The sequence below is a fragment of the Bombina bombina genome, chromosome 2, assembly GCF_027579735.1.
Source record: "Bombina bombina isolate aBomBom1 chromosome 2, aBomBom1.pri, whole genome shotgun sequence".
Classification (NCBI taxonomy): domain Eukaryota; kingdom Metazoa; phylum Chordata; class Amphibia; order Anura; family Bombinatoridae; genus Bombina; species Bombina bombina.
The window spans coordinates 1,023,114,259-1,023,142,234 of NC_069500.1; the positions used below are offsets into that span (position 1 = coordinate 1,023,114,259).

At 38.9% G+C, this 27,976-nt stretch overlaps 1 protein-coding gene across 1 annotated transcript in view; it reads right to left on the reverse strand.

Annotated features, from left to right (window-relative positions):
- Nucleotides 1-27,976, reverse strand: part of TRPC3 (transient receptor potential cation channel subfamily C member 3) — a 612,367-nt gene that overhangs the window by 493,054 nt on the left and 91,337 nt on the right. The window contains exon 3 of the mRNA XM_053703612.1: nt 5,356-6,121. Within this exon, the coding sequence (XP_053559587.1) occupies nt 5,356-6,121 (766 nt within the window). The remainder of the gene's footprint in view (nt 1-5,355; nt 6,122-27,976) is intronic.

Genomic DNA, 27,976 nt, shown 5'->3' on the forward strand with positions numbered 1-27,976 from the left:
GTTTTTCATTGCTCACATATTATTATCACACGTGCCATGTATTAATAGGACATTAAACTTCCATAGTTCAGTTAGAGCATATAGTGTTAATAAATTGTTCACTGAAATTACTTTGTTCTCTTGGTATTGTTTGTTGAAAGACATAAATTACCTAGGTAGGCTCAGGAGCAGCAATGCAAGCTAGCTAGTGATTGGTGAGTACAAACATATACCTCTTGTCATTTGCTCACCTTATGTGTTCAGCTAGTTCTCAATAATTTATTGCTGCTCTGGAGTACCTGACTTAACCCCTTTATAGCAATTAAAGGGACATGAAAACCCAATTTTTGTCTTTCATGAATCAAATAGAACATACAATTTTAAACAAGTTTCCAATTTACTTCTGTTAGCAAATTTGCTTCATTCTCTTGATAAGCTTTGCTGAAGGAGCAGCAATGTGCGACTGGGAGTTAGCTGAACACATCTGGTGAGCCAATCACAAAAGACAAATGTGTGCAAGCCCCGATCACCAACTAGCTCCCAGTAGTGTAGAATATGAACATATTCTTTTTCAACAGCGGATACCAAGAGAACAAAGGACACTTGGAAATACAGGGAGTGCAGAATTATTAGGCAAGTTGTATTTTTGAGGATTAATTTTATTATTGAACAACAACCATGTTCTCAATGAACCCAAAAAACTCATTAATATAAAAGCTGAATAGTTTTGGAAGTAGTTTTTAGTTTGTTTTTAGTTATAGCTATTTTAGGGGAATATCTGTGTGTGCAGGTGACTATTACTGTGCATAATTATTAGGCAACTTAACAAAAAACAAATATATACCCATTTCAATTATTTATTTTTACCAGTGAAACCAATATAACATCTCAACATTCACAAATATACATTTCTGACATTCAAAAACAAAACAAAAACAAATCAGTGACCAATATAGCCACCTTTCTTTGCAAGGACACTGAAAAGCCTGCCATCCATGGATTCTGTCAGTGTTTTGATCTGTTCACCATCAACATTGCGTGCAGCAACAACCACAGCCTCCCAGACACTGTTCAGAGAGGTGTACTGTTTTCCCTCCTTGTAAATCTCACATTTGATGATGGACCACAGGTTCTCAATGGGGTTCAGATCAGGTGAACAAGGAGGCCATGTCATTAGATTTTCTTCTTTTATACCCTTTCTTGCCAGCCACGCTGTGGAGTACTTGGACGCGTGTGATGGAGCATTGTCCTGCATGAAAATCATGTTTTTCTTGAAGGATGCAGACTTCTTCCTGTACCACTGCTTGAAGAAGGTGTCTTCCAGAAATTGGCAGTAGGACTGGGAGTTGAGCTTGACTCCATCCTCAACCCGAAAAGGCCCCACAAGCTCATCTTTGATGATACCAGCCCAAACCAGTACTCCACCTCCACCTTACTGGCGTCTGAGTCGGACTGGAGCTCTCTGCCCTTTACCAATCCAGCCACGGGCCCATCCATCTGGCCCATCAAGACTCACTCTCATTTCATCAGTCCATAAAACCTTAGAAAAATCAGTCTTGAGATATTTCTTGGCCCAGTCTTGACGTTTCAGCTTGTGTGTCTTGTTCAGTGGTGGTCGTCTTTCAGCCTTTCTTACCTTGGCCATGTCTCTGAGTATTGCACACCTTGTGCTTTTGGGCACTCCAGTGATGTTGCAGCTCTGAAATATGGCCAAACTGGTGGCAAGTGGCATCTTGGCAGCTGCACGCTTGACTTTTCTCAGTTCATGGGCAGTTATTTTGCGCCTTGGTTTTTCCACATGCTTCTTGCGACCCTGTTGATTATTTTGAATGAAACGCTTGATTGTTCGATGATCACGCTTCAGAAGCATTGCAATTTTAAGAGTGCTGCATCCCTCTGCAAGATATCTCACTATTTTTGACTTTTCTGAGCCTGTCAAGTCCTTCTTTTGACCCATTTTGCCAAAGGAAAGGAAGTTGCCTAATAATTATGCACACCTGATATAGGGTGTTGATGTCATTAGACCACACCCCTTCTCATTACAGAGATGCACATCACCTAATATGCTTAATTGGTAGTAGGCTTTCGAGCCTATACAGCTTGGAGTAAGACAACATGCATAAAGAGGATGATGTGGTCAAAATACTAATTTGCCTAATAATTCTGCACTCCCTGTAGAAGTGAAATTAAAAGTGTCTTATAATTACATGCTCTATCTGAATCATGCAAATTTTATTTTGACTTTCGAAACCCTTTAAACACAAAGTTATATGCAAGCAACAGTGCAATATTAAAATGCTCTAACACAGTAGAATATTTTTTGTAATTTTATGTCCATTTTACTATTCTCCTTAGATAAATAATAGTTCTTACTTTACATCTAAGTGAGATAGCAGTCATGTGATCATTAGAAGCCACAAGTTTCATCTTATTTCTGAAAACTCAAGTAAACCTCCTGAAAGCCTTAAAATGAAGGCACACACCTATAGGACTAGAATGATACTGCTGCTGGCTCACACCGCAGGATAATTAGATGCTTCCATGCCTTTCAATAAACCACTTGATGACACCACTAACATGAGTACAATTCTAACAACTGGAAGGGTACACTGCAGACGTCACAAGCCTAACTCTCCTACAAATCTTTCCCACTCTACTATGTTAATTTGTGTTAAGACTACAGAAGAGTCTTATAATGACAGGTTGTGTGTCCCTTTAAGATTGCTTTAATATTCATAAATTAATTTACATCAATCACTAAAAAAAATAATATACACAGACCTATATTTATACCACAAAAACATTAGCCCTACTTCCGCAGGCTGACACAGCCTTGTTCTAACCATTCTACTTGCTGGTATTTAGGGTAATCAATGCTCGGTCACAGTATGTTCTGGCCAAATTACAGGAAATAACAAAGAAATCACCTCTGGATTACATTCTGATGTCCCCTCATCTACGATGAACTCATCTCATGTCACATCTCCTTTGTCCAGCACAGTATAAGTGTTAAAAATGGACGCCAAGTAAGGGAACACAGACATTAAAAACAGGGCAGCTGAAGCCTCTTTTTCTCTTACATTGAGCATATACAAGATTAACATAACTTTTATACCAAGGGGCCACTGTTGGCATTTATCATTGCACAAGCAGTTCTTGTAAACTGCTTATGCAATGCCGCCCCCTGCAGATTCGCTAGCAGGGGGTGTCAATCAGCCCGATCTTATAGGATCGGGCAGATTGATGTCCGCAGCCTCAGAGCAGGAGAACAAGTTATGGAGCAGCGGTCTTAAGACCGCTGTTTAATAACTGCTGTTTCTGGCGAGCCTGAAGGCTCGCACGGGAAACAGGGGCATTAAGCTCCATTCGGAGCTTGATAATTCGGCCCCCAAGAATGCTCCAAAAACGTAACATTTAATATCTAAAAAAAGAAGAGATAAAAACATGCTTCTATAAAAAAGCACTTACAAAAACTAAAAGCTATAATCAATCATGCCATATTTCAGTTATATATATCCATTTTGAGACAGTTTCCCAAACTCTCAATGTTAAGCCAATTGAATGTTTTCTAAAAACAGCATTTTTTCAAACTAATTTATTTCAAATTTACTTGAAAAATACTCTAAAAAGTTTCAGCTCAAATCAACATTCTCCAATTTACATTTAAAAAATCAAGTTTAAGATGGAAAGGCAATGTGGGCCACATCTATATAATTATTCACAATATATACAATACAATTCAAATATTAAAAAAGCTTCAATAAGAATAAAAGACCCAATAACTTGGATTGTTGAAACCTTCTTCTTCAGCATTCTGAGACTGATATCTGTTTTTATAACAAACATATTTTATTCACTTTTATCATTTTGATTATTTGATATTATTGAACATGCTTACTTTTTAAAGGCATATTATATACATGTAAAATACAATGCATTAAAGGGACATGAAGCCCACAAATAGAGCATATGATTTTAAATAACTTTCCAATTTACTTCTATTATCAAATTTGCTTCATTTTCTTGGTATCCTTTGTTGAAGTAGCAATAATGCACTACCTGGACTAGCTGAGCACAACAGGCAAGCCAATGACAAGAAGTATACTGTATATGTACAACCACCAATCAGTAGATAGCTACAAGAGGTTAATTGCTGCTCCTGAGCTTAGCTACATATACTTTTTAATAAAGGATACCAAGATAACAAAGAAAGTTAAATAACATAAGTAAATTGGACAGTTGTTTAAAACTGCATGCTCTGTCTGAATCATGGAAGAAAAAATGTTGGGTTTCGTGTTCCTTTAAGTATTTCTACAGAAGCATTTAGCAAATCACAAAATTTTAAAACAGCTTAGTTTAGCTGCTGTGATATTGCAAAGCCATAAAACCAACTCCTGTGTTTAATTAACAAGTAAAATGTCTTGTTTGCATAATACATTCATCAGTGATTCAAACTATATAATTAACAGCTGAAAAATAGGTCTTCCAAAAAAAATATAAAAAAAAATGTAAATGACATTCTGTTTAGTATCTAGTTCCTACAAGATTTTAAAAAGATCCCATTAAGCCCCCAAAAAATAATAATAATAATATATAGCTAAGAACAGTTTGTTGCATTATTAGTATTTACAATTGGGATCACATATGTTAGATCTGCATTTGCTTATATTCATGGGGAAAAAAATAGCAAAAGGGCAACCCTGAGAAATAAGTATTAATGCAAACTATTATCTAACTACACTTAGGGGTAGATTTACAAAGCAGCGGATGCTGCTATCTACCCCCATACTTTTCGGCTCGGAAATGTAAGACCACTGCTCCTTAACTCATTCATCACCTCTGAGGCGGCGGACAGCAATCAGCCCGATTGGATACGATCGATTTGATTGACACCCCTGCTAGCGGCTAAAAATGCTTGTGCAATGATAAATGCCGACATCTGCATTTATCGATGTACAGCGGATCATGTCCAACCAGCACATTGATAAATCTATCCCTTTAACTCAACCTCTCACCTACTAGAGTTGCAAGACAATGTATTCTAGGAGGGCATCCAAGGAAATAATTGTCACCACTTCTATAGAGGATACAAATTCACATTGATCAGTGCTTTATTAAAATAGTGGAAACTAAGTAACTATTGTATGTGTATTATAGCAATACTTATATGCATCTAAAATATTATTTAAATTAATATTTAATTTTGTACTAGTTTTCATCTATAGCCCTCATAAAAAGAATGTTTGATCGACAAAACAAAATAAATATTGCATTTGAATCTCAGCCATTTTCTTGAAAAAACAAACAAACAACATAACCCATTTTAATAACTTATTATTTCAAGGTTAAAATTAACTTTAAAAATCTTTGTCATACCTTGAACTCCTTCTCGATATTGGCCAACTTGGCCAGCTCATTGCTGAGCTCGAGCGCGGTATGGACTGGATCTTCACTGGACAGGGACAGATAGGCTGGACTTGCTAATCCTTTGTAGGCATTTATCCTTGATCTTGAGTGGCTGAATGAATCAATTTTTTGCTTTTCAGTACAGTCATTGCACTTGCAGAAGTAATCATGAGGTCTTTCTATTCTTGCTCCCTTAATTAAAAGCATGTGCACAACTTCATATTTCTGGCAGTGAGCAGCAAGAATGATGGGTGTGATATCTGGGGAAAACCTGGTACCATCTTCATCATAGGAATAGAAATCATCATCTTGGAGCTCCTGCTCACATGGACTAAGGGTTAGTCTTTTGCTGGCTGCAAATGCAGAATGACCTAGAATGGCTTCTACTATTCTCACATAGCCCTTGCTTATAGCAAGGAGAAGAGCATCTCCAATTCGCGCCAAGTTCTCCTTCTTGAGCAAAAGTTCTGTCACTTCTAAGTGTTCATTTCCTACTGCCAGCTGTAGGGCATTCTGACCCATGTAATCCACACAGTTGACATTCAAAGTCTTTGACTCCTCCAGCATCTTTCTCACCACAGGAATGTTACCATATTCTGCAGCATCCAGAAAACGTTCTTCTTCTGATGTTAAGTTTGGACCTTTGTTGTTGAACATAAATGCTGGTCCCCGGACTGCTTGTCTCCTTCCCTTCTCCCTTATCATTGTTACACGCCTCATGGAAGGACTGCCATCACTTGATCAAAAAGAGAAGAAAAATAAGTATAAATTAACTGGAAACATATTTTTTTTATTTTATTATTTTATTTCCATGAAACATACAGATAAATCCAAAAATCGTTATATGCTTTCATAACATGACAAAAGAGGAGGCAGCAGAAATCAACCTCACAGTATGGATTGGGAGAGACAACCCAGCCCATTGAAAGGGTGTTCCTGCACAGTTATCAGCTACTTGTCTAAGTGCATTGTCTCTTTAAGACAAATATTATTATTTTTTCTTTCAGCACAGGAAAATCTGTTGATGAAAATGATCAATTTCTAAAAAGCCCTGTTTTGGATTTAGCAAAGAAAAATAACTTTAATGACAACTGATAGTAGTGACACAAAGCTACATTAAAGGGACATGAAACCCAAATATTTTCTTTTGTTATTCAGACAGAGCATATTATTTAAAAACAAGTTTCCAGTTTACTTCTATTATTAAATTTGCTTCATACCCATGGTATTCTTTGTTGAAGAGATACCTAGGTAGGTGTCTGGAGCACTACATGACAGGAAATAGTGCTGCCCTCTAGTGCTCTTGCAAAAAGATAACATTCTGGCAAAACTGCTGCCATATAGTGCTTCAGACACGTGCACACTCCTGGGCTTTTTTAAACAAAAGATACTAAGAGAAAGAAGAAAATCTGATAATAGAAGTAAATTAGAAAAATGATTAAAATTCCATGCTCTATCTGAACCATGAAAGAAAAAATTGGGTTTCATGTCTCTTTAAAGCCTAGAAAGATTTAGTTTTACAGAAACAAAGAACATAGTACCTAAATTGGTCGGGGGGGGGGGGGGGCGCCCAGGTGGCCTAATCTAACTTACCCTGTCTTACCTTATCTTGCTCTCTATCCTACGCTTTACTCTACGTGTACTTGCCCAATATAATTTCGGAATACCTAACTAGTTTTATAAACAAGGATAACGGGTACAAGTACACTCTAAATCTTTCGATCTTATTCATTATCTATATCTTCATCTATCTTCTTGTCCTATCTCTTATTCTTTTTGTTGATACAAGAACCTATAGTTATTTGGTCTTAATATCATGCCTTCTCAAGACGGTCTGGTCTTATCATCTAAATGCTATTGTTAGGGGTTAAGAGGGGATCTGATACCCTAGGTGACTCCTACAATGATGACTGGCTTGGAGGAACAAATGGAAGGGGGAGGGCAGATGGGACTATATAGAACGTTACGAGTTAGTTCTAAATAAATGTTAAAAGATACATATTGAAGTTTGGAATATCTTAGAACTCCAGGTATTGTGGCGATGTGATGTCATCTGCACTGACCAACCCATTTCTCTTGTTATTGTTAAATTATCAAGATCTATGTTGTATTCAGTCTAATTGATCTATATCTTGTCTTTTATTTAAAAAATCAATAAAAACAAGTTAAACATAAAGCCTAGAAAGATTTAATATAACTGCCAGTTTCATTGGAATTTGTTCTAGCCTGTTTAGTCTGTGAAAACATAAATGTGCCCACAAATACTATTTATTTACAATTATTAAAACTTATATTCCACAGCATGTTAAGATAGCTGTACATTATATATACTGTATGTATATACTTTATATATACTGTATACACTGTATAATATATATATATATATATATATATATATATATATATATATATATATATATAAACATGATGCACTATCTTTTATGTTCTCTCATTTCAATTGCAGTACTTATTCATTTTCATATTATATTGATTAATCCCGTTTGCATATTTCATTTTCATAATGTTGTAAACATTTTACAGGGATGAAAGGATAGCAAGCCTAGACAAGCATTTTATATCAACGTTATTTCTGGAATGTATAAATGGAGGAGGCTGTAACCTATCATAGTAGCTCAGTTATAAAAGTATACCTAAGAGACTGTGATAATGGAAAAAGAGAATGACTGTACTATGTTGTGAAGAAGGATTTGAACCATCAATCTTAACATGCTCACAGATCAGAAGTATTTCACTGCCCTTACAACCATATGGGAAACACAAAGCCTTTTATCTGAGCCCTGAGAACAAAACCACAAAGCGCTATTTATTTATTTAAACCTTATAAAACAGTTCCTACTACCTGACTGAAGAAAATGGATCACTTCCAAGTCAGTGCACTGGAGATACAACAGCAGGAAGTAACGTTGCACGATCAGCTATAACATTGCTGGTATAATTGTAGAATTGAGTGTAGTGAGGCGATGACTTGAAACAAATATAGGACCACCACAATAGACATTCCAGACATGTAAATTATTATTTCTTTTCTTTGTTATATATTAATTTCTCCACCAAAATCTAAACAAACATGAGCTGCAGCGAAGAATCAAACTGATGTATCGATCAGTATGTGGTTACAGAATTAAAGGTTTGCAAAACATAAAAGCAATATCAGAACCAAGATATGTTTGTTTCAGAAGGATTAATACATTTTATGTACTAGTTCTTGTTTGACTGAGAACATTGATTACTCAGGAAGCACCAAAAACAAATCAATCTAGCCACCTGTATCAATTATAATTAATTTAGCTGAAACTAATTCTCGTAATTTACCAAGTAAATGTGCCATGCAAAATGTACAACAATTACCTCTGTATCACCTGTAGAAAAAGGGAGAATGGTTTGGAAATTAGAAACTCACGCAAAGAGAAGGTATTAACAAAAATGCAAAATGTACATAGTATGATATGTCTATAATGGAATCATATATCCTTCATTGTTTTTTTTTACTTTTATATACCTTCAAGGAGAAAACAATCTTACAAAGTCTCATGTGCAAATAATATTTAAGAATCGTTGAAAAAGTTTTTATTGCCTACAATAATATAACCAAATGTATCTAGATGTCTTGAAAGAACAAACAGAATGGGCTGAAACTTATTACAGATCATTAAGTGAGCCTGATATTCAAAACCTCCGGCATAAAGAGAAATCGCATAAAATCTTTGGGATTTTTTTAGACCTTGTATGTATTGTAATGAAGGAGTCTCTGTTTCCCATAAAGAACACTACATAGCAACAAACATTTGCCAAGATAAAATTTGTTTCTCTAATTATTTATTTTTTAGGGCTTCACCATACTGACAAGACGCCTTAGAATATCTCGCCTGAGCGGCGAGGTTTTGAATATCAGACCCAGTATGTCCCAACAATAAATACTCATGATAATAAAAAAGAAAACCTTACTGCCTTGATAATTTTAAAGATATATGGTGGTGTTCTTCAGGGGTCAGTTCTGGGTACTGTTTTGTTTAGTATATTTAGCAGTGATATTGGAATTTGGCAAAAAGTACAAGGTATATCTTCACAGATTAGTCAACTGCAACTGAGTTGATATTCCACTAAGTAGGCCTGTTACAGAATATGCTGTACTGTTCAAGACTGAATCTTCAGAAGAATACGAGAAAATTAAAAAAAATTTCATAGATGGGTTACAGAGATGGAAGTCTTCATGACCTGAAAGGGATATGAAACCCACATTTTTTTCTTTCACAAATCAGATAGAGCATGCAATTTTAAGCAACTTTCTTATTTACTCATATTATCAATTTTCTTCATTCTTGTCACTCTTGTATTAAATGTGGTTTGTGGAACACAACTGTTGAGATAACTTATATAACTTACATATATATGAATATATGGGTTTTGTTAGCAAATTTTTTGGAAGAGGATTTTATAGTTGTAAAAACCTCTGGTTAAAATATGCGCTGATTTATTATACATCAGTGGTTTAAAATAGCACAAACAAATTAGATTGTAATGCATAAGACGGTTATGAATATAATCCCCAGAGAGGATAGTATAAATATTAGCTGAGTAAGGAATTTGCTCAAGTGGTCAGATGAGGAATTGCTGGATTAAGTATACACAGAGGCCTAGATTTAGAGTTTGGCGTTAGCCGTCAAAACCAGCGTTAGAGGCTCCTAACGCTGGTTTTGGGCTACCACTGGTATTTAGAGTCAGTCAGGAAAGGGTCTAACGCTCACTTTGCAGCCGCAACTTTTCCATACCGCAGATCCCCCTACGCCATTTGCGTATCCTATCTTTTCAATTGCATCTTTCTAACGCTGGTATTTAGAGTCTTGGCTGAAGTGAGCGTTAGAAATCTAACGACAAAACTCCAGTCGCAGAAAAAAGTCAGTAGTTAAGAGCTTTCTGGGCTAACGCCGGTTCATAAAGCTCTTAACTACTGTGCTCTAAAGTACACTAACACCCATAAACTACCTATGTACCCCTAAACCAAGGCCCCCCCTCATCGCCGCCACTCTATTTAATTTTTTAACCCCTAATCTCCCGACCGCACACCACCGCCACCTACATTTTCCCTATGTACCCCTAATCTGCTGCCCCTAAAACCACCGACACCTACATAATATTTATTAACCCCTAATCTGCCGCCCCCGCTATCGCTGACACCTGCATATTTTTTTTAACCCCTAATCTGCCGCTCCGTACACCGCCGCAACCTACATTATACCTATGTACCCCTAATCTGCTGCCCCTAACACAGCCGACCCCTATATTATATTTATTAACCCCTAATCTGCCGCCCCCAACGTCGCCTCCACCTACCTACAATTATTAACCCCTAATCTGCCGACCGGACCACACCGCTACTATAATAAATGTATTAACCCCTAAAGCTAAGTCTAACCCTAACACTAACACCCCCTAAGTTAAATATAATTTAAATCTAATGAAATAAATTAACTATTATTAAATAAAATATTCCTATTTAAAGCTAAATACTTACCTGTAAAATAAACCCTAATATAGCTACAATATAAATTATAATTATATTGTAGCTATTTTAGGATAAATATTTATTTTACAGGCAACTTTGTAATTATTTTAACTAGGTACAATAGCTATTAAATAGTTAAGAACTATTTAATAGCTAAAATAGTTAAAATAATTACAAAATTACCTGTAAAATAAATCCTAACCTAAATTACAATTAAACCTAACACTACACTATCAATAAATTAATTAAATAAAATACCTACAATTATCTACAAATAAACCTAACACTACACTATCAATAAATTAATTAAATACAATACCTACAAATAACTACAATTAAATAAACTAACTAAAGTACAAAAAATAAAAAAGAACTAAGTTACAAAAAATAAAAAAATATTTACAAACATTAGAAAAATATTACAACAATTTTAAAATAATTACACCTACTCTAAGCCCCCTAATAAAATAACAAAGACCCCCAAAATAAAAAAATGCCCTACCCTATTCTAAATTAAAAAAGTTCAAAGCTCTTTTACCTTACCAGCCCTGAAAAGGGCCATTTACGGGGCATGCCCCAAATAATTCAGCTCTTTTGCCTGTAAAAAAAAACATACAATACCCCCCTCAACATTACAACCCACCACCCACATACCCCTAATCTAACCCAAACCCCTAATCTAACCCAAACCCCCCTTAAATAAACCTAACACTAAGCCCCTGAAGATCTTCCTACCTTATCTTCACCATGCCAGGTTCACCGATCCGTCCTCCAAAATCTTGATCCAAGCCTCCGAAGTCTTCATCCAAGCCCAAGTGGGGGCTGGCGATCAATAATCCAGCTGAAGTCTTCTATCAAGCGGCGGCTGAAGAGGTCCAGAAGAGGCTCCAAAGTCTTCATCCTATCCGGGAAGAAGAGGAGATCCGGACCGGCAACCATCTTGATCCAAGCGGCATCTTCTATCTTCATCCGATGACGAACGGCTCCATCTTGAAGACCTCCAGCGCGGATCCATCTTCTTCTTCCGACGTCCAACTGAAGAATGAAGGTTCCTTTAAGGGACGTCATCCAAGATGGTGTCCCTCAAATTCCGATTGGCTGATAGGATTCTATCAGCCAATTGGAATTAAGGTAGGAAAATTCTGATTGGCTGATGGAATCAGCCAATCAGATTCAAGTTCAATCCGATTGGCTGATTGGATCAGCCAATCAGATTGAGCTTGCATTCTATTGGCTGTTCCGATCAGCCAATAGAATGCGAGCTCAATCTGATTGGCTGATCCAATCAGCCAATCGGATTGAACTTGAATCTGATTGGCTGATTCCATCAGCCAATCAGAATTTTCCTACCTTAATTCCGATTGGCTGAATCCTATCAGCCAATCGGAATTCGAGGGATGCCATCTTGGATGATGTCCCTTAAAGGAACCTTCATTCTTCAGTTGGACGTCGGAAGAAGAGGATGGATCCGCGCTGGAGGTCTTCAAGATGGAGCCGTTCGTCATCGGATGAAGATAGAAGATGCCGCTTGGATCAAGATGGTTGCCGGTCCGGATCTCCTCTTCTTCCCGGATAGGATGAAGACTTTGGAGCCTCTTCTGGACCTCTTCAGCCACCGCTTGATAGAAGACTTCAGCCGGATTATGGATCGCCAGCCCCCGATTGGGCTTGGATGAAGACTTCGGAGGCTTGGATCAAGACTTCGGAGGACGGATTGGTGAACCTGGCATGGTGAAGATAAGGTAGGAAGATCTTCAGGGGCTTAGTGTTAGGTTTATTTAAGGGGGGTTTGGGTTAGATTAGGGGTATGTGGGTGGTGGGTTGTAATGTTGGGGGGGGGTATTGTATGTTTTTTTTTACAGGCAAAAGAGCTGAATTATTTGGGGCATGCCCCGCAAATGGCCCTTTTCAGGGCTGGTAAGGTAAAAGAGCTTTGAACTTTTTTAATTTAGAATAGGGTAGAGCATTTTTTTATTTTGGGGGTCTTTGTTATTTTATTAGGGGGCTTAGAGTAGGTGTAATTATTTTAAAATTGCTGTAATATTTTTCTAATGTTTGTAAATATTTTTTTATTTTTTGTAACTTAGTTCTTTTTTATTTTTTGTACTTTAGTTAGTTTATTTAATTGTAGTTATTTGTAGGTATTGTATTTAATTAATTTATTGATAGTGTAGTGTTAGGTTTATTTGTAGATAATTGTAGGTATTTTATTTAATTAATTTATTGATAGTGTAGTGTTAGGTTTAATTGTAACTTAGGTTAGGATTTATTTTACAGGTAATTTTGTAATTATTTTAACTATTTTAGCTATTAAATAGTTAATAACTATTTAATAGCTATTGTACCTGGTTAAAATAAATACAAAGTTGCCTGTAAAATAAATATAAATCCTAAAATAGCTACAATATAATTATTCGTTATATTGTAGCTATATTAGGGTTTATTTTACAGGTAAGTATTTAGCTTTAAATAGGAATAATTTATTTAATAAGAGTTAATTTATTTAGTTAAATTTAAATTATATTTAACTTAGGGGGGTGTTAGGGTTAGGGTTAGACTTAGCTTTAGGGGTTAATACAGTTATTAGAGTAGCGGTGAGATCCGGTCGGCAGTTTAGGGGTTAATTATTGTAGGTAGCTGGCGGTGACGTTGTGGGGGGCAGATTAAGGGTTAATAAATATAATATAGGGGTCGGCGGTGTTAGGGGCAGCAGATTAGGGGTACATAGGGATAACGTAGGTTGCGGCGGTGTACGGAGCAGCAGATTAGGGGTTAATAATAATATGCAGGGGTCAGCGATAGCGGGGTTGGCAGATTAGGGGTTAATAAGTGTAAGGTTAGGGGCCTAACGCAGCCAATCTGTGAACTCTAAATACCAGCGGTATTTAAAAGGTGCAGGGGAAAAAACAGAATTTATGTTTACCTGATAAATTACTTTCTCCAACGGTGTGTCCGGTCCACGGCGTCATCCTTACTTGTGGGATATTCTCTTCCCCAACAGGAAATGGCAAAGAGCCCAGCAAAGCTGGTCACATGATCCCTCCTAGGCTCCGCCTACCCCAGTCATTCGACCGACGTTAAGGAGGAATATTTGCATAGGAGAAACCATATGATACCGTGGTGACTGTAGTTAAAGAAAATAAATTATCAGACCTGATTAAAAAACCAGGGCGGGCCGTGGACCGGACACACCGTTGGAGAAAGTAATTTATCAGGTAAACATAAATTCTGTTTTCTCCAACATAGGTGTGTCCGGTCCACGGCGTCATCCTTACTTGTGGGAACCAATACCAAAGCTTTAGGACACGGATGAAGGGAGGGAGCAAATCAGGTCACCTAAATGGAAGGCACCACGGCTTGCAAAACCTTTCTCCCAAAAATAGCCTCAGAAGAAGCAAAAGTATCAAACTTGTAAAATTTGGTAAAAGTGTGCAGTGAAGACCAAGTCGCTGCCCTACATATCTGATCAACAGAAGCCTCGTTCTTGAAGGCCCATGTGGAAGCCACAGCCCTAGTGGAAGGAGCTGTGATCCTTTCAGGAGGCTGCCGTCCGGCAGTCTCGTAAGCCAATCTGATGATGCTTTTAAACCAAAAGGAGAGAGAGGTAGAAGTTGCTTTTTGACCTCTCCTTTTACCAGAATAAACAACAAACAAGGAAGATGTTTGTCTAAAATCCTTTGTAGCATCTAAATAGAATTTTAGAGCGCGAACAACATCCAAATTGTGCAACAAACGTTCCTTCTTCGAAACTGGTTTCGGACACAGAGAAGGCACGACTATCTCCTGGTTAATGTTTTTGTTAGAAACAACTTTTGGTACGTAAAACCACCTTATCTGCATGGAACACCAGATAAGGAGGAGAACACTGCAGAGCAGATAATTCTGAAACTCTTCTAGCAGAAGAAATTGCAACCAAAAACAAAACTTTCCAAGATAATAACTTAATATCAACGGAATGTAAGGGTTCAAACGGAACCCCCTGAAGAACTGAAAGAACTAAGTTGAGACTCCAAGGAGGAGTCAAAGGTTTGTAAACAGGCTTGATTCTAACCAGAGCCTGAACAAAGGCATAAACATCTGGCACAGCTGCCAGCTTTTTGTGAAGTAACACAGACAAGGCAGAAATCTGTCCCATCAAGGAACTAGCAGATAATCCTTTTTCCAATCCTTCTCGAAGGAAGGATAGAATCTTAGGAATCTTAACCTTGTCCCAAGGGAATCCTTTAGATTCACACCAACAGATATATGTCTTCCAAATTTTGTGGTAAATTTTTCTAGTTACAGGCTTTCTGGCCTGAACAAGAGTATCAATAACAGAATCTGAGAACCCTCGCTTTGATAAGATCAAGCGTTCAATCTCCAAGCAGTCAGCTGGAGTGGGACCAGATTCGGATGTTCGAACGGACCTTGAACAAGAAGGTCTCGTCTCAAAGGTAGCCTCCATGGTGGAGCCGATGACATATTCACCAGATCCGCATACCAAGTCCTGCGTGGCCACGCAGGAGCTATCAAGATCACCGACGCCCTCTCCTGATTGATCCTGGCTACCAGCCTGGGGATGAGAGGAAACGGCGGGAATACATAAGCTAGTTTGAAGGTCCAAGGTGCTACTAGTGCATCTACTAGAGTCGCCTTGGGATCCCTGGATCTGGACCCGTAGCAAGGAACCTTGAAGTTCTGACGAGAGGCCATCAGATCCATGTCTGGAATGCCCCACAGTTGAGTGATTTGGGCAAAGAGTTCCGGATGGAGTTCCCACTCCCCCGGATGCAATGTCTGACGACTCAGAAAATCCGCTTCCCAATTTTCCACTCCTGGGATGTGGATTGCAGACAGGTGGCAGGAGCGAGTCTCCGCCCATAGAATGATTTTGGTCACTTCTTCCATCGCCAGGGAACTCCTTGTTCCCCCCTGATGGTTGATGTACGCAACAGTCGTCATGTTGTCTGATTGAAACCGTATGAACTTGGCCCTCGCTAGCTGAGGCCAAGCCTTGAGAGCATTGAATATCGCTCTCAGTTCCAGAATATTTATCGGTAGAAGAGATTCTTCCCGAGATTAAAGACCCTGAGCTTTCAGGGATCCCCAGACCGCGCCCCAGCCCATTAGACTGGCGTCGGTCGTGACAATGACCACTCTGGTCTGCGGGAGGTCACCCCTTGTGACAGGTTGTCCAGGGACAGCCACCAACGGAGTGAGTCTCTGGTCCTCTGATTTACTTGTATCTTCGGAGACAAGACTGTATAGTCCCCATTCCACTGACTGAGCATACACAGTTGTAATGGTCTTAGATGAATGCGCGCAAAAGGAACTATGTCCATTGCCGCTACCATCAAACCTATCACTTCCATGCACTGCGCTATGGAAGGAAGAGGAACGGAATGAAGTATCCGACAAGAGTTAGAAGTTTTGTTTTTCTGGTCTCTGTCAGAAAAATCCTCATTTCTAAGGAGTCTATTATTGTTCCCAAGAAGGGAACTCTTGTCGACGGAGATAGAGAACTCTTTTCCACGTTCACTTTCCATCCGTGAGATCTGAGAAAGGCCAGGACTATGTCCGTGTGAGCCTTTGCTTGAGGAAGGGACGACGCTTGAATCAGAATGTCGTCCAAGTAAGGTACTACAGCAATGCCCCTTGGTCTTAGCACCGCCAGAAGGGACCCTAGTACCTTTGTGAAAATCCTTGGAGCAGTGGCTAATCCGAAAGGAAGCGCCACGAACTGGTAATGCTTGTCCAGGAATGCGAACCTTAGGAACCGATGATGTTCCTTGTGGACAGGAATATGTAAATACGCATCCTTTAAATCCACCGTGGTCAAGAATTGACCTTCCTGGATGGAAGGATTGTTTGAATGGTTTCCATTTTGGACGATGGAACCTTGAGAAACTTGTTTAGGATCTTGAGATCTAAGATTGGTCTGAACGTTCCCTCTTTTTTTGGGAACTACGAACAGATTGGAGTAGAACCCCATCCCTCATTCTTTTAATGGAACAGGATGAATCACTTCCAGAAGATAACCTTGGGAGACTATTTCTAGCGCCCAAGGATCCAGAACATCTCTTGCCCAAGCCTGAGTGAAGAGAGAGAGTCTGCCCCCCACCAAATCCGGTCCCGGATCGGGGGCCCGCATCTCATGCTGTCTTGGGAGCAGTGGCAGGTTTCTTGGCCTGCTTTCCTTTGTTCCAGCCTTGCATTGGTCTCCAGGCTGGAGTGGCTTGAGAAGTATTACCCTCCTGCTTAGAGGACGTAGCACTTGGGGCTGGTCCGTTTCTGCGAAAGGGACGAAAATTAGGTTTATTTTTGGCCTTGAAAGACCTATCCTGAGGAAGGGCGTGGCCCTTGCCCCCAGTGATATCAGAGATAATCTCTTTCAAGTCAGGGCCAAACAGTGTTTTCCCCTTGAAAGGAATGTCAAGCAATTTGTTCTTGGAAGACGCATCCGCTGACCAAGATTTTAACCAAAGCGCTCTGCGCGCCACAATAGCAAACCCAGAATTTTTCGCCGCTAACCTAGCCAATTGCAAGGTGGCGTCTAGGGTGAAAGAATTAGCCAATTTAAGAGCACGAATTCTGTCCATAATCTCCTCATAAGAAGAAGAATTACTAATAATCGCCTTTTCTAGCTCATCGAACCAGAAACACGCGGCTGTAGTGACAGGGACAATGCATGCAATTGGTTGTAGAAGGTAACCTTGCTGAACAAACATCTTTTTTAGCAAACCTTCTAATTTTTTATCCATAGGATCTTGGAAAGCTACAACCAATGCATGCAATTGGTTGTAGAAGGTAACCTTGCTGAACAAACATCTTTTTTAGCAAACCTTCTAATTTTTTATCCATAGGATCTTGGAAAGCACAACTATCTTCTATGGGTATAGTGGTGCGCTTGTTTAGAGTAGAAACCGCCCCCTCGACCTTGGGGACTGTCTGCCATAAGTCCTTTCTGGGGTCGACTATAGGAAACAATTTTTTAAATATGGGGGGAGGTACGAAAGGTATACCGGGCCTGTCCCATTCTTTATTAACAATGTACGCCACCCGCTTGGGTATAGGAAAAGCTTCGGGGGGCCCCGGGGCCTCTAGGAACTTGTCCATTTTACATAGTGTTTCTGGAATGACCAGATAATCACAATCATCCAAATTGGATAACACCTCCTTAAGCAGAGCGCGGAGATGTTCCAACTTAAATTTAAAAGTAATCACATCAGGTTCAGCTTGTTGAGAAATTTTTCCTGAATCTGAAATTTCTCCCTCAGACAAAACCACCCTGGCCCCCTCAGACTGGTGTAGGGGCCCTTCAGAAACAATATCATCAGCGTCCTCATGCTCTTCAGTATTTTCTAAAACAGAGCAGTCGCGCTTTCGCTGATAAGTGGGCATATTGGCTAAAATGTTTTTGATAGAATTATCCGTTACAGCCGTTAATTGTTGCATAGTAAGGAGTATTGGCGCGCTAGATGTACTAGGGGCCTCCTGTATGGGCAAGACTGGTGTAGACGAAGGAGGGGATGATGCAGTACCATGCTTACTCCCCTCACTTGAGGAATCATCTTGGGCATCATTTTTACTAGATTTTTTATGACATAAATCACATCTATTTAAATGAGAAGGAACCTTGGCTTCCCCACAGTCAGAACACAATCTATCTGGTAGTTCAGACATGTTAAACAGGCATAAACTTGATAACAAAGCACAAAAAACATTTTAAAATAAAATCGTTACTGTCACTTTAAATTTTAAACTGAACACACTTTATTACTGCAATTGCGAAAAAGTATGAAGGAATTGTTCAAAATTCACCAAAATTTCACCACAGTGTCTTAAAGCCTTAAAAGTATTGCACACCAAATTTGGAAGCTTTAACCCTTAAAATAACGGAACCGGAGCCGTTTTTATATTTAACCCCTTTACAGTCCCTGGAATCTGCTTTGCTGAGACCCAACCAAGCCCAAAGGGGAATACGATACCAAATGATGCCTTCAGAAAGACTTTTCTATGTATCAGAGCTCCACACACATGCAGCTGCATGTCATGCTTTTCTCAAAAACAAGTGCGCCATACCGGCGCGAAAATGAGGCTCTGACTAAGATTAGGGAAAGCCCCTATAGAATAAGGTGTCAAAAACAGTGCCTGCCGATATTATTTTACAAAAAATACCCAGATTAAATGATTCCTCAAGGCTAAATATGTGTAAATATCGATTTAGCCCAGAAAATGTCTACAGTCTTAATAATCCCTTGTGAAGCCCTTATTTACTGTCTGAATAAAAATGGCTTACCGGATCCCATAGGGAAAATGACAGCTTCCAGCATTACATCGTCTTGTTAGAATGTGTCATACCTCAAGCAGCAAAAGACTGCTCACTGTTCCCCCAACTGAAGTTAATTCCTCTCAACAGTCCTGTGTGGAACAGCCATGGATTTTAGTAACGGTTGCTAAAATCATTTTCCTCATACAAACAGAAATCTTCATCTCTTTTCTGTTTCAGAGTAAATAGTACATACCAGCACTATTTTAAAATAACAAACTCTTGATTGAATAATAAAAACTACAGTTAAACACTAAAAAACTCTAAGCCATCTCCGTGGAGATGTTGCCTGTACAACGGCAAAGAGAATGACTGGGGTAGGCGGAGCCTAGGAGGGATCATGTGACCAGCTTTGCTGGGCTCTTTGCCATTTCCTGTTGGGGAAGAGAATATCCCACAAGTAAGGATGACGCCGTGGACCGGACACACCTATGTTGGAGAAAAAGCATGCGTAGCTAACGCACCCCTTTGGCCGCAGAACTCTAAATCTAGCCAAGAGTTTGCAAACAGACAGATGATTACAGATTGGAGTTGATGCAGCACAGTTCTGAGTTTATGATATATAATCAGGAATAATGTATTTGAAGATAAGGATTATTTACAGTCGGGTCGTCAGTTGAATCGGTAAAGAATAAGTATATAGTTACCAGTGGTAGCAGTGCAGTAAGTATGAGACAGGATCCGAAGTAAAAATGAGTACGCGTTTACCTGAGAGTTGATTAATATATTTTAGAAAGCAAAACAGCAATGTCAGAGAGATACTTCTAGCAAGCAGAAGGATCTGACATTTGAATACAGGTGAATCTTAGTAGCAAAGACTCAGAGAGATGTGAAAGTAATGTCAGATAGCTTGTCAATGACCAAGCAACTCAGCAAGGTGTAACTGATCTTTATTGATTGAAGAGGTGGTGTTCAAAAGTCAACTGAAACCGGATGAAAGGGGCAGATAGATTATAGAAATTAAAGGGGCAAAGGAAAATATATGACAGTTCTCTTGGTATCTTTATTTGAAAAACCAGGAATGTAATCATAGGAGCCAGCCCATTTTTGGTTCAGTACCCTGGGTAGCGCTTGCTGATATCCCTTTAAAAGAAAATTCTAATGCAAACAATTACATCTAGAGCATGTCATTTTTGCATTACTGACCCTAGTTTACTATGTGAAAACAACTCAAATAAAATTAAAATATGTGAATAACAGTAATGTACCAGTGATGATACCCAATAAAATGCAAACATTACATACATTGAGATACTAGTCTCATTGGTACAATGGGTTGTAATTAAAGGGACAGTAAGAAGAGGACAGCTCTGAGTTGGAAGTAAATATACTTTTAGGTGACAAATTACACATAGCACAGCATTATGAAACATTATTCCCAATGTTTACTGTCTCTTTAAGAGTGGGGCTGCTGAGTGCTGAAGCATGTAATGCCTAAAAATTGCCTTTCCAAACTACCACTGGAAGCAACATCAGCACAACAACTGTGCATCAGGAGCTTCATGAAATAGGTTTCCATGGATATAAATAGTTTTTTCTGATACTGCACAACTGTTTATTCTTCTTTCTATGTAGTAATATTTAAAAAATATCTGTTCGTTTTTTTTAACTATGCACATGTAATATAGTTATCATACATGATAAGAAGACAATGATAAAAATCATGTCATCGTAAATTAGTTTGTTGTCTGCTGCGTATCTGCTACTTATCCCTGAAACAAGATGAAAACCGACATGAAAAAGTATTTCCATACATTATTCTCATCTAGATGAAACATGAGTCTTGATTTATTTCATCATTAGAAGTAAATTGTACTTATATACTTATACAGGGCCAGTTTACAAGTGGCACACATGATATTGGGTTTATCCCGTATTACAAGTTAAAAGTAAACACATTCACTTGAGTGCAATTTATTTAACGTGCGTCAGGAAAGCGCAACCTCAGAGCTCTGGTTAACTGTAACAATCATAATAACTGTCTAATAAAAATTAAAAGTTATAAGGGCTCAAAGATATGAGGTCTCAGGTGTAAGGATGTATTTATGTATTCATGTGTTTTACAGTATATAAAATTAATCAACATACTATAAAATATATAGATATATTCTATGGATTATTTTGAAAATGTTACAGTATGTTTATTAATTTTTTATAATTTATATTTTATTTTATATATGTAGAAAACAAAGTTCAGATCAGTGAAAATAGGCTGCACTTCAGACATGTAAAAGGTGAGGGTTCTTACACATTCAGGATCCCTCTCATAGATCCACAACCAATGGATATGGAAAATAGAAGAGAAGATAGCACTCCATGCAACAGTAACAACCTTTATTAAAGTTACAACCAATAAAGTGTGCTACCTTCTCTTCCATTTTTTTATATATTATATGTAATATTTCAATAGCATGCCTTAAGAATACTAAGTTTTCATGTGGGCTAATCTAACCCCATTAAGATCTACATTGAGAAACACAAAGCACAAAATGCATATTTTACATATTTTTTATATATATCCACAATCCACAAGCCTGGAAACCCCGGAAGCCCCATTATAACAGGTATGGGAACACTCACTGCAACAAATATCTGGCCAAATAGAAAACATTCTTAAGCCTCTTGTTATTAAGACTGATAGTTTTATACAAGACACTACAGACTTCCTTAATAAACTTAACCAGATAAATGAACTACCTGGAAACACTATACTAGTTACTATGGATGTGGAATCCTTATACAGCAACATCCTGCATAAGGTTGGTATTGAGGCCTGCAGTAAATTTCTCTCATCCCACCAACCAACACACAAAGATGATAGTGCAACTATTGCCCAGCTTATAGAATTCATACTCACACACAACTATTTCAGTTTTAACAACAATTACTACCTACAAATGACAGGGACAGCGAAGGGCACAAAAATGTCACCCAAATACGCTAATCTTTTCATGGCGTACCTAGAATACAGATTCTTATATACTAAGCCCCACAAACCTTATACATATTATCATTACATCAATGATATTTTCATAATATGGACAGAAGGAGAAGAAAGCCTTTTAGATTTCCACAAATCATTTAATTCATTTCACCTGTCAATAAACCTTAAAATGGACTTTTCAAATCATAGTGTGAACTTCTTGGACTGCACAATAACTGTCACCAATGGCATCCTTCATTCATCTATATACAGAAAACCCACAGACAGGTACAGCTACCTCCACAATTCCAGCTTCCATCCCAATCACACCAAACAAGGTATCATCTACAGCCAAGCTATCAGATATCACCGCATTTGCTCTGACACAAAAGACAGTGATCAGCACCTGAGTACACTGTCAGTCATTTAGACAAAAGGGCTACAAGGAAAGGACAATATCTTAAAAAATCAAATCTGCCCTAAAAACACCACGGGAAAGGTTCCTACAATACAAAAAAAAAGAAAACAAAACAAGAACCCCTTTAGTAGTCACTTACAACTCTACTCTGGAAGGAGTACGCAAAATTATTAAAGAGCTACAACCACTAATTTCAGAGGACCCCAATCTCAAACAAATATTTCCTGAACCCCCCAACAACACAGCCAGATACAACAACGCATCATATAATATTAAAGGATCCTATTCGTGCTCATCTGCTAATGTGGTGTACATGATACAGTGTACAGCGTGTGACAGAGGTTGCTACATTGGAGAAACTGGCCTAAAGCTGCATCTCAGAATGAATCTACACAGACACTCAATCAAAAACCACAAGGAAAATTAATATTGTACCCCTGTTGGTCATCACTTCACCCAGACTGGTCACTCCATCCTTAACCTCAGGATTAAAATTCTTAAAGGGAATTTCAAAGACTCTCATGAACGAAAGACGTTTGAGATGAAAATGATCACACATTTCAATACCAGAAATGAAGGACTTAATGTAGACTCTGGCTTTCTCACACACTACCATAACTTTCTATAATCTCTCATCTTATTGTCCTATATTGGTTTCTTTTGTTTTTCCTCTCATCTTGCCTATTTACTCTCCTCTGTTTATTTACTCTTTCTGGCTATTCTCAGCTATTTTCTCCTTCAGACACATTCTCTGCTTTTTATGACACCCCTCTCACCCCCCTCCCTCCCTCCCTTCCATTTGTTGTATGTGGTGTGTATCTATATAATATTGATCAGTATTGCTTTAGACCTGAGGAAGAGAGGAAAACTCTCGAAAGCTTGTCTTTGAAATATTATGTTAGTCCAATAAAAAGGTATCACTGCATACTGAATAGATATGCAGGTATAGGTGTATACACATATATATTCTTCACATAGGGGTATATGTTCTAAGTGTTTCTACAAAGATATTCATATATATATATATATATTCATCTCTCTCTCTCAAAAGTCAAGGTTGAGTGCAGTTAGCGTGCAAGGGTGAGTGATAATTAGTGCTCCACTCGTAATCTAGCCCATAGGTAGTAAATTCAGAGGAGCTATGAGATTAGGTGCATAATGACTGAAAAATATTTATATGCATTCTAAAGGGCAAAGGGTACGTTCTAATTTACCTCTCACAAAACAGGTGTGCTCATACACTTACTTACTTACAAGTGAGAAACAAGGTGAGAGACCTGAGGTGATTTATCAGACAAATATGTTCAGTCTTCTGTGTGTTTTTTTTTTTGTTTTAATACTTCTTATTCAAAAAAAGAAAAGATTACATGGCATGAAAAGTACAGGATCAAACATTATTCATCTCAATTGTAAACAGTTCTTCTGTGTGTTTTTAGGGAATTTGGGACAATAAAAGTTTGAGACAAGGTCTTACAGAAAGAGGCAATTTCATCAAATGGGTGCAGTTTCCTGTAGACCATTTGTTTTTGACTGGCATCACCTAAATTGAAGCATGCCGCAACCACACCAGTTGAATTATAACAGGCAGATTCTAGAAGCCTGCTGCCCTACTGACATTTTTAGTTCTTAACCACCCTAGCTCAGGAGTGCATTAAACAGCAGAGTTAGTGGGAATGTATGTACAAAAAGTCACAACAGACATGTGTTCTGTGCACATGTTCCACTAGCTAAGGGATATATGGTGTGTTATGCCTACTTTAACCTCTTGCACCAATTGGACGTGGGTACTACGTTACACGGTACTTTAGCCAGCATACTGTGTTGACGTACTACATACGTCCAACACAGAGGCACCTGTTGCGATCCCCACTGTCAGCTTAGATAGTGGGAGCCTCTACCAGGGGGAAGAAGGTATCCGCCTTCATATGGTAAGGGAGCACTAATTTTGCTCCTTTACCATGTGAAGCCAGATCGCTGATCGTTACAGAGACTGACACGGCCTGTGCCCCTCTCTGTAACAAAATATAATTAGTGTCAAGTAAGAGTAGTGGCAGGAAAGGAGGATGGATCATCCCAGCGGCAGAGTGGGGGAGGGAGGGGCTTGGTTCCCTACACTACAGAAATAGTTTATGAAGGGAGTGGAAAGGATGGGGCCCTACACTATGGAATGGTAATGGCTGGAAAGGGGAGGGAAGACCATACATTTGGATCTTGGATGGGGGAGTGTGAGGGGGCCAATACACTACAGAAAAATATAAAATCCATAGTTATAATATAAAATAAAATTTAAAAAAATACATAGTTTGTTACTGTCAGACTGGTCATAGATCAATACTTTGGGTTGTCTACTTTAAAAATATATGTTTTATAGGTAAGTAAAAAACAAATGCTCTATCTGTTTAAATAGAGTGATAGCAAAAATGCTAAAAATTATCTGAAATTCCTAGTAGCAAAGGGGTTAATAGTGAAATGTTGCAGTCTCTGCCATCAGCTGGGGGCAGAAGGCATCTGCCTTCATATGGTAAATGAGCACTGATAAAATATAAAGCCAGATCACCAATAGTTACAGAGAGTAACACTGTCTGTTTCACTCTCTTTAACAATCCCTACACTATGGAAACAATTGTTTGGAGTGGGAGGGGGGACCCTACACTTTAGTAAAAAAATAAATATTTTTTTTTTAAAAAAGGAAATTTATGCTTACCTGATAAATTGATTTCTTCTACGATACGACGAGTCCACGGATTTCATCCTTACTTGTGGGATATTATCTTCCTGCTAACAGGAAATGGCAAAGAGCACCACAGCAGAGCTGTATATATAGCTCATCCCTTCCCCTCCACCCCCAGTCATTCGACCGAAGGTTTTAGGAAGAGAAAGGAAAAGCTAAATGGTGCAGAGGTGACTGAAGTTGTAAATAATAAAAAATATAATCTGTCTTATATTAACAGGGAGGGCCATGGACTCGTCGTATCGTAGAAGAAATCAATTTATCAGGTAAGCATAAATTTCCTTTTTTAAAAAAAAAATATTTATTTTTTTACTAAAGTGTAGGGTCCCCCCCTCCCACTCCAAACAATTTCCTTTTCTTCTACAAGATACGACGAGTCCACGGATTTCATCCTTACTTGTTGGATACAATACCAAAGCTACAGGACACGGATGAAAGGGAGGGACAAGACAGAGACCTAAACGGAAGGCACTACTGCTTGAAGAACTTTTCTCCCAAAAACAGCCCCAGAAGAAGCAAAAGTATCAAATTTGTAAAATTTGGAAAAAGTATGAAGGGACGACCAAGTCGCAGCCTTACAAATCTGTTCAACAGATGCATCGTTTTTAAAGGCCCATGTGGAAGCCACAGCCCTAGTAGAATGAGCCGTAATTCTTTCAGGAGGCTGCTCTCCAGCAGTCTCATACGCCAGACGGATGATACTCTTCAGACAAAAAGAAAGAGAGGTAGCCATAGCTTTCTGGCCCCTACGCTTTCCAGAATAAACAATGAATAATGAAGATGATTGACGGAAATCCTTGGTTGCCTGTAAGTAGAACTTTAAGGCACGGACCACGTCCAGGTTATGTAACAGACGCTCCTTCTTAGAAGAAGGATTAGGACACAAGGAAGGAACAACAATTTCCTGATTAATATTCTTATTTGAAACAACCTTAGGAAGAAAACCAGGTTTGGTATGTAAAACCACCTTATCAGAATGAAATATGAGATAAGGCGAATCACACTGTAACACTGAAAGCTCAGAAACTCTTCGAGCAGAAGAAATAGCAACTAAAAACAGAACTTTCCAAGATAACAATTTAAAATCTATGGAATACATAGGTTTAAATGGAACCCCTTGAAGAACTTGAAGAACTAAATTTAAACTCCAGGGAGGAGTAATTGGTCTAAATACAGGCTTAATTCTAGATAGAGCCTGACAAAAAGACTGAACATCTGGCACATCTGCCAAACGTTTGTGAAACAAAATTGACAAAGCAGAAATTTGTCCCTTTAAGGAACTTGCTGATAACCCTTTCTCCAATCCTTCTTGGAGAAAAGACAGAATCCTGGGAATCATAACTTTACTCCATGAGTAACCCTTGGATCCACACCAATAAAGATATTTACTCCATATCTTATGATAGATTTTTCTAGTGACAGGCTTTCTAGCCTGTATCAAAGTATTGATGACCGAATCAGAGAATCCTCGCTTAGATAAAATCAAGCGTTCAATCTCCACGCAGTCAGCTGCAGAGAAATTAGATTTGGATGTTGGAAAGGACCTTGAATGAGAAGGTCCTGTCTCAAAGGAAGTTTCCACAGTGGCAGAGAGGACATGTCCACTAAATCCGCATACCAAGTCCTGCGTGGCCACGCAGGCGCTATCAGGATTACTGAAGCTCTCTCCTGTTTGATTCAAGCAATCACGCGTGGAAGGAGAGGAAATGGTGGAAACACATAAGCTAGGCTGAACAACCAAGGCACTGCCAAGGCATCTATCAGTTCGGCCTGAGGATCCCTCGACCTGGATCCGTATCTTGGAAGCTTGGCATTCTGTCGAGATGCCATCAGATCCAATTTTTGTCTGCCCCATCGGAGAATCAGTGAGGCAAACACCTCCGGGTGGAGTTCCCACTCCCCCAGATGAAAGGCTTGTCGACTTAGAAAATCTGCTTCCCAGTTCTCTACTCCTGGGATGTAGATTGCTGACAGATAACAAGAGTGGGCCTCCGCCCATCGGATTATCTTGGATACTTCTATCGTCGCTAAGGAATTCCTTGTTTCCACTGATGATTGATATATGCCACAGTCGTGATGTTGTCTGACTGGAATCTGATTAATTTGTTCGAAGCCAACTGAAGCTGAGTCCAAACACCCTGAGCCTTCGGGGAATTCCAGACTGCACCCCAGCCCAGAAGGCTGGCGTCCGCTGTCACTATCACCCACGAGGGTCTGCGGAAACAAGTCCCCTGGGACAGATGATCCGGCCAAAGAAGAGAGTCTCTGGTCTCTTGATCTAGATTTATCTGAGGAGATAAATCCGCATAATCCCCATTCCACTGTCCGAGCCTGCACATCTGCAGTGGTCTGAGATGAAAGCGAGCAAACGGGATGATGTCCATTGTCGCTACCATTAATCCAATTTCCTCCATACACTGAGCCACTGATGGCCGAAGAATGGACTGAAGTGCTCGGCAAGTATTTAGAATCTTTGATTTTCTGACCTCCGTCAGAAATATTTTCATGTCTACCGAGTCTATCAGAGTTCCCAAGAAGGGGACCCTTGTCTTTGGAACTAGTGAACTCTTCTCTTTGTTCACCTTCCAACCGTGAGTTCTCAGGAAAGACAACACTGTGTTCGTGTGAGATTTTGTCAGTTGATAAGTTGATGCCAGGATCAGAATATCATCCAGATAAGGCGCTAC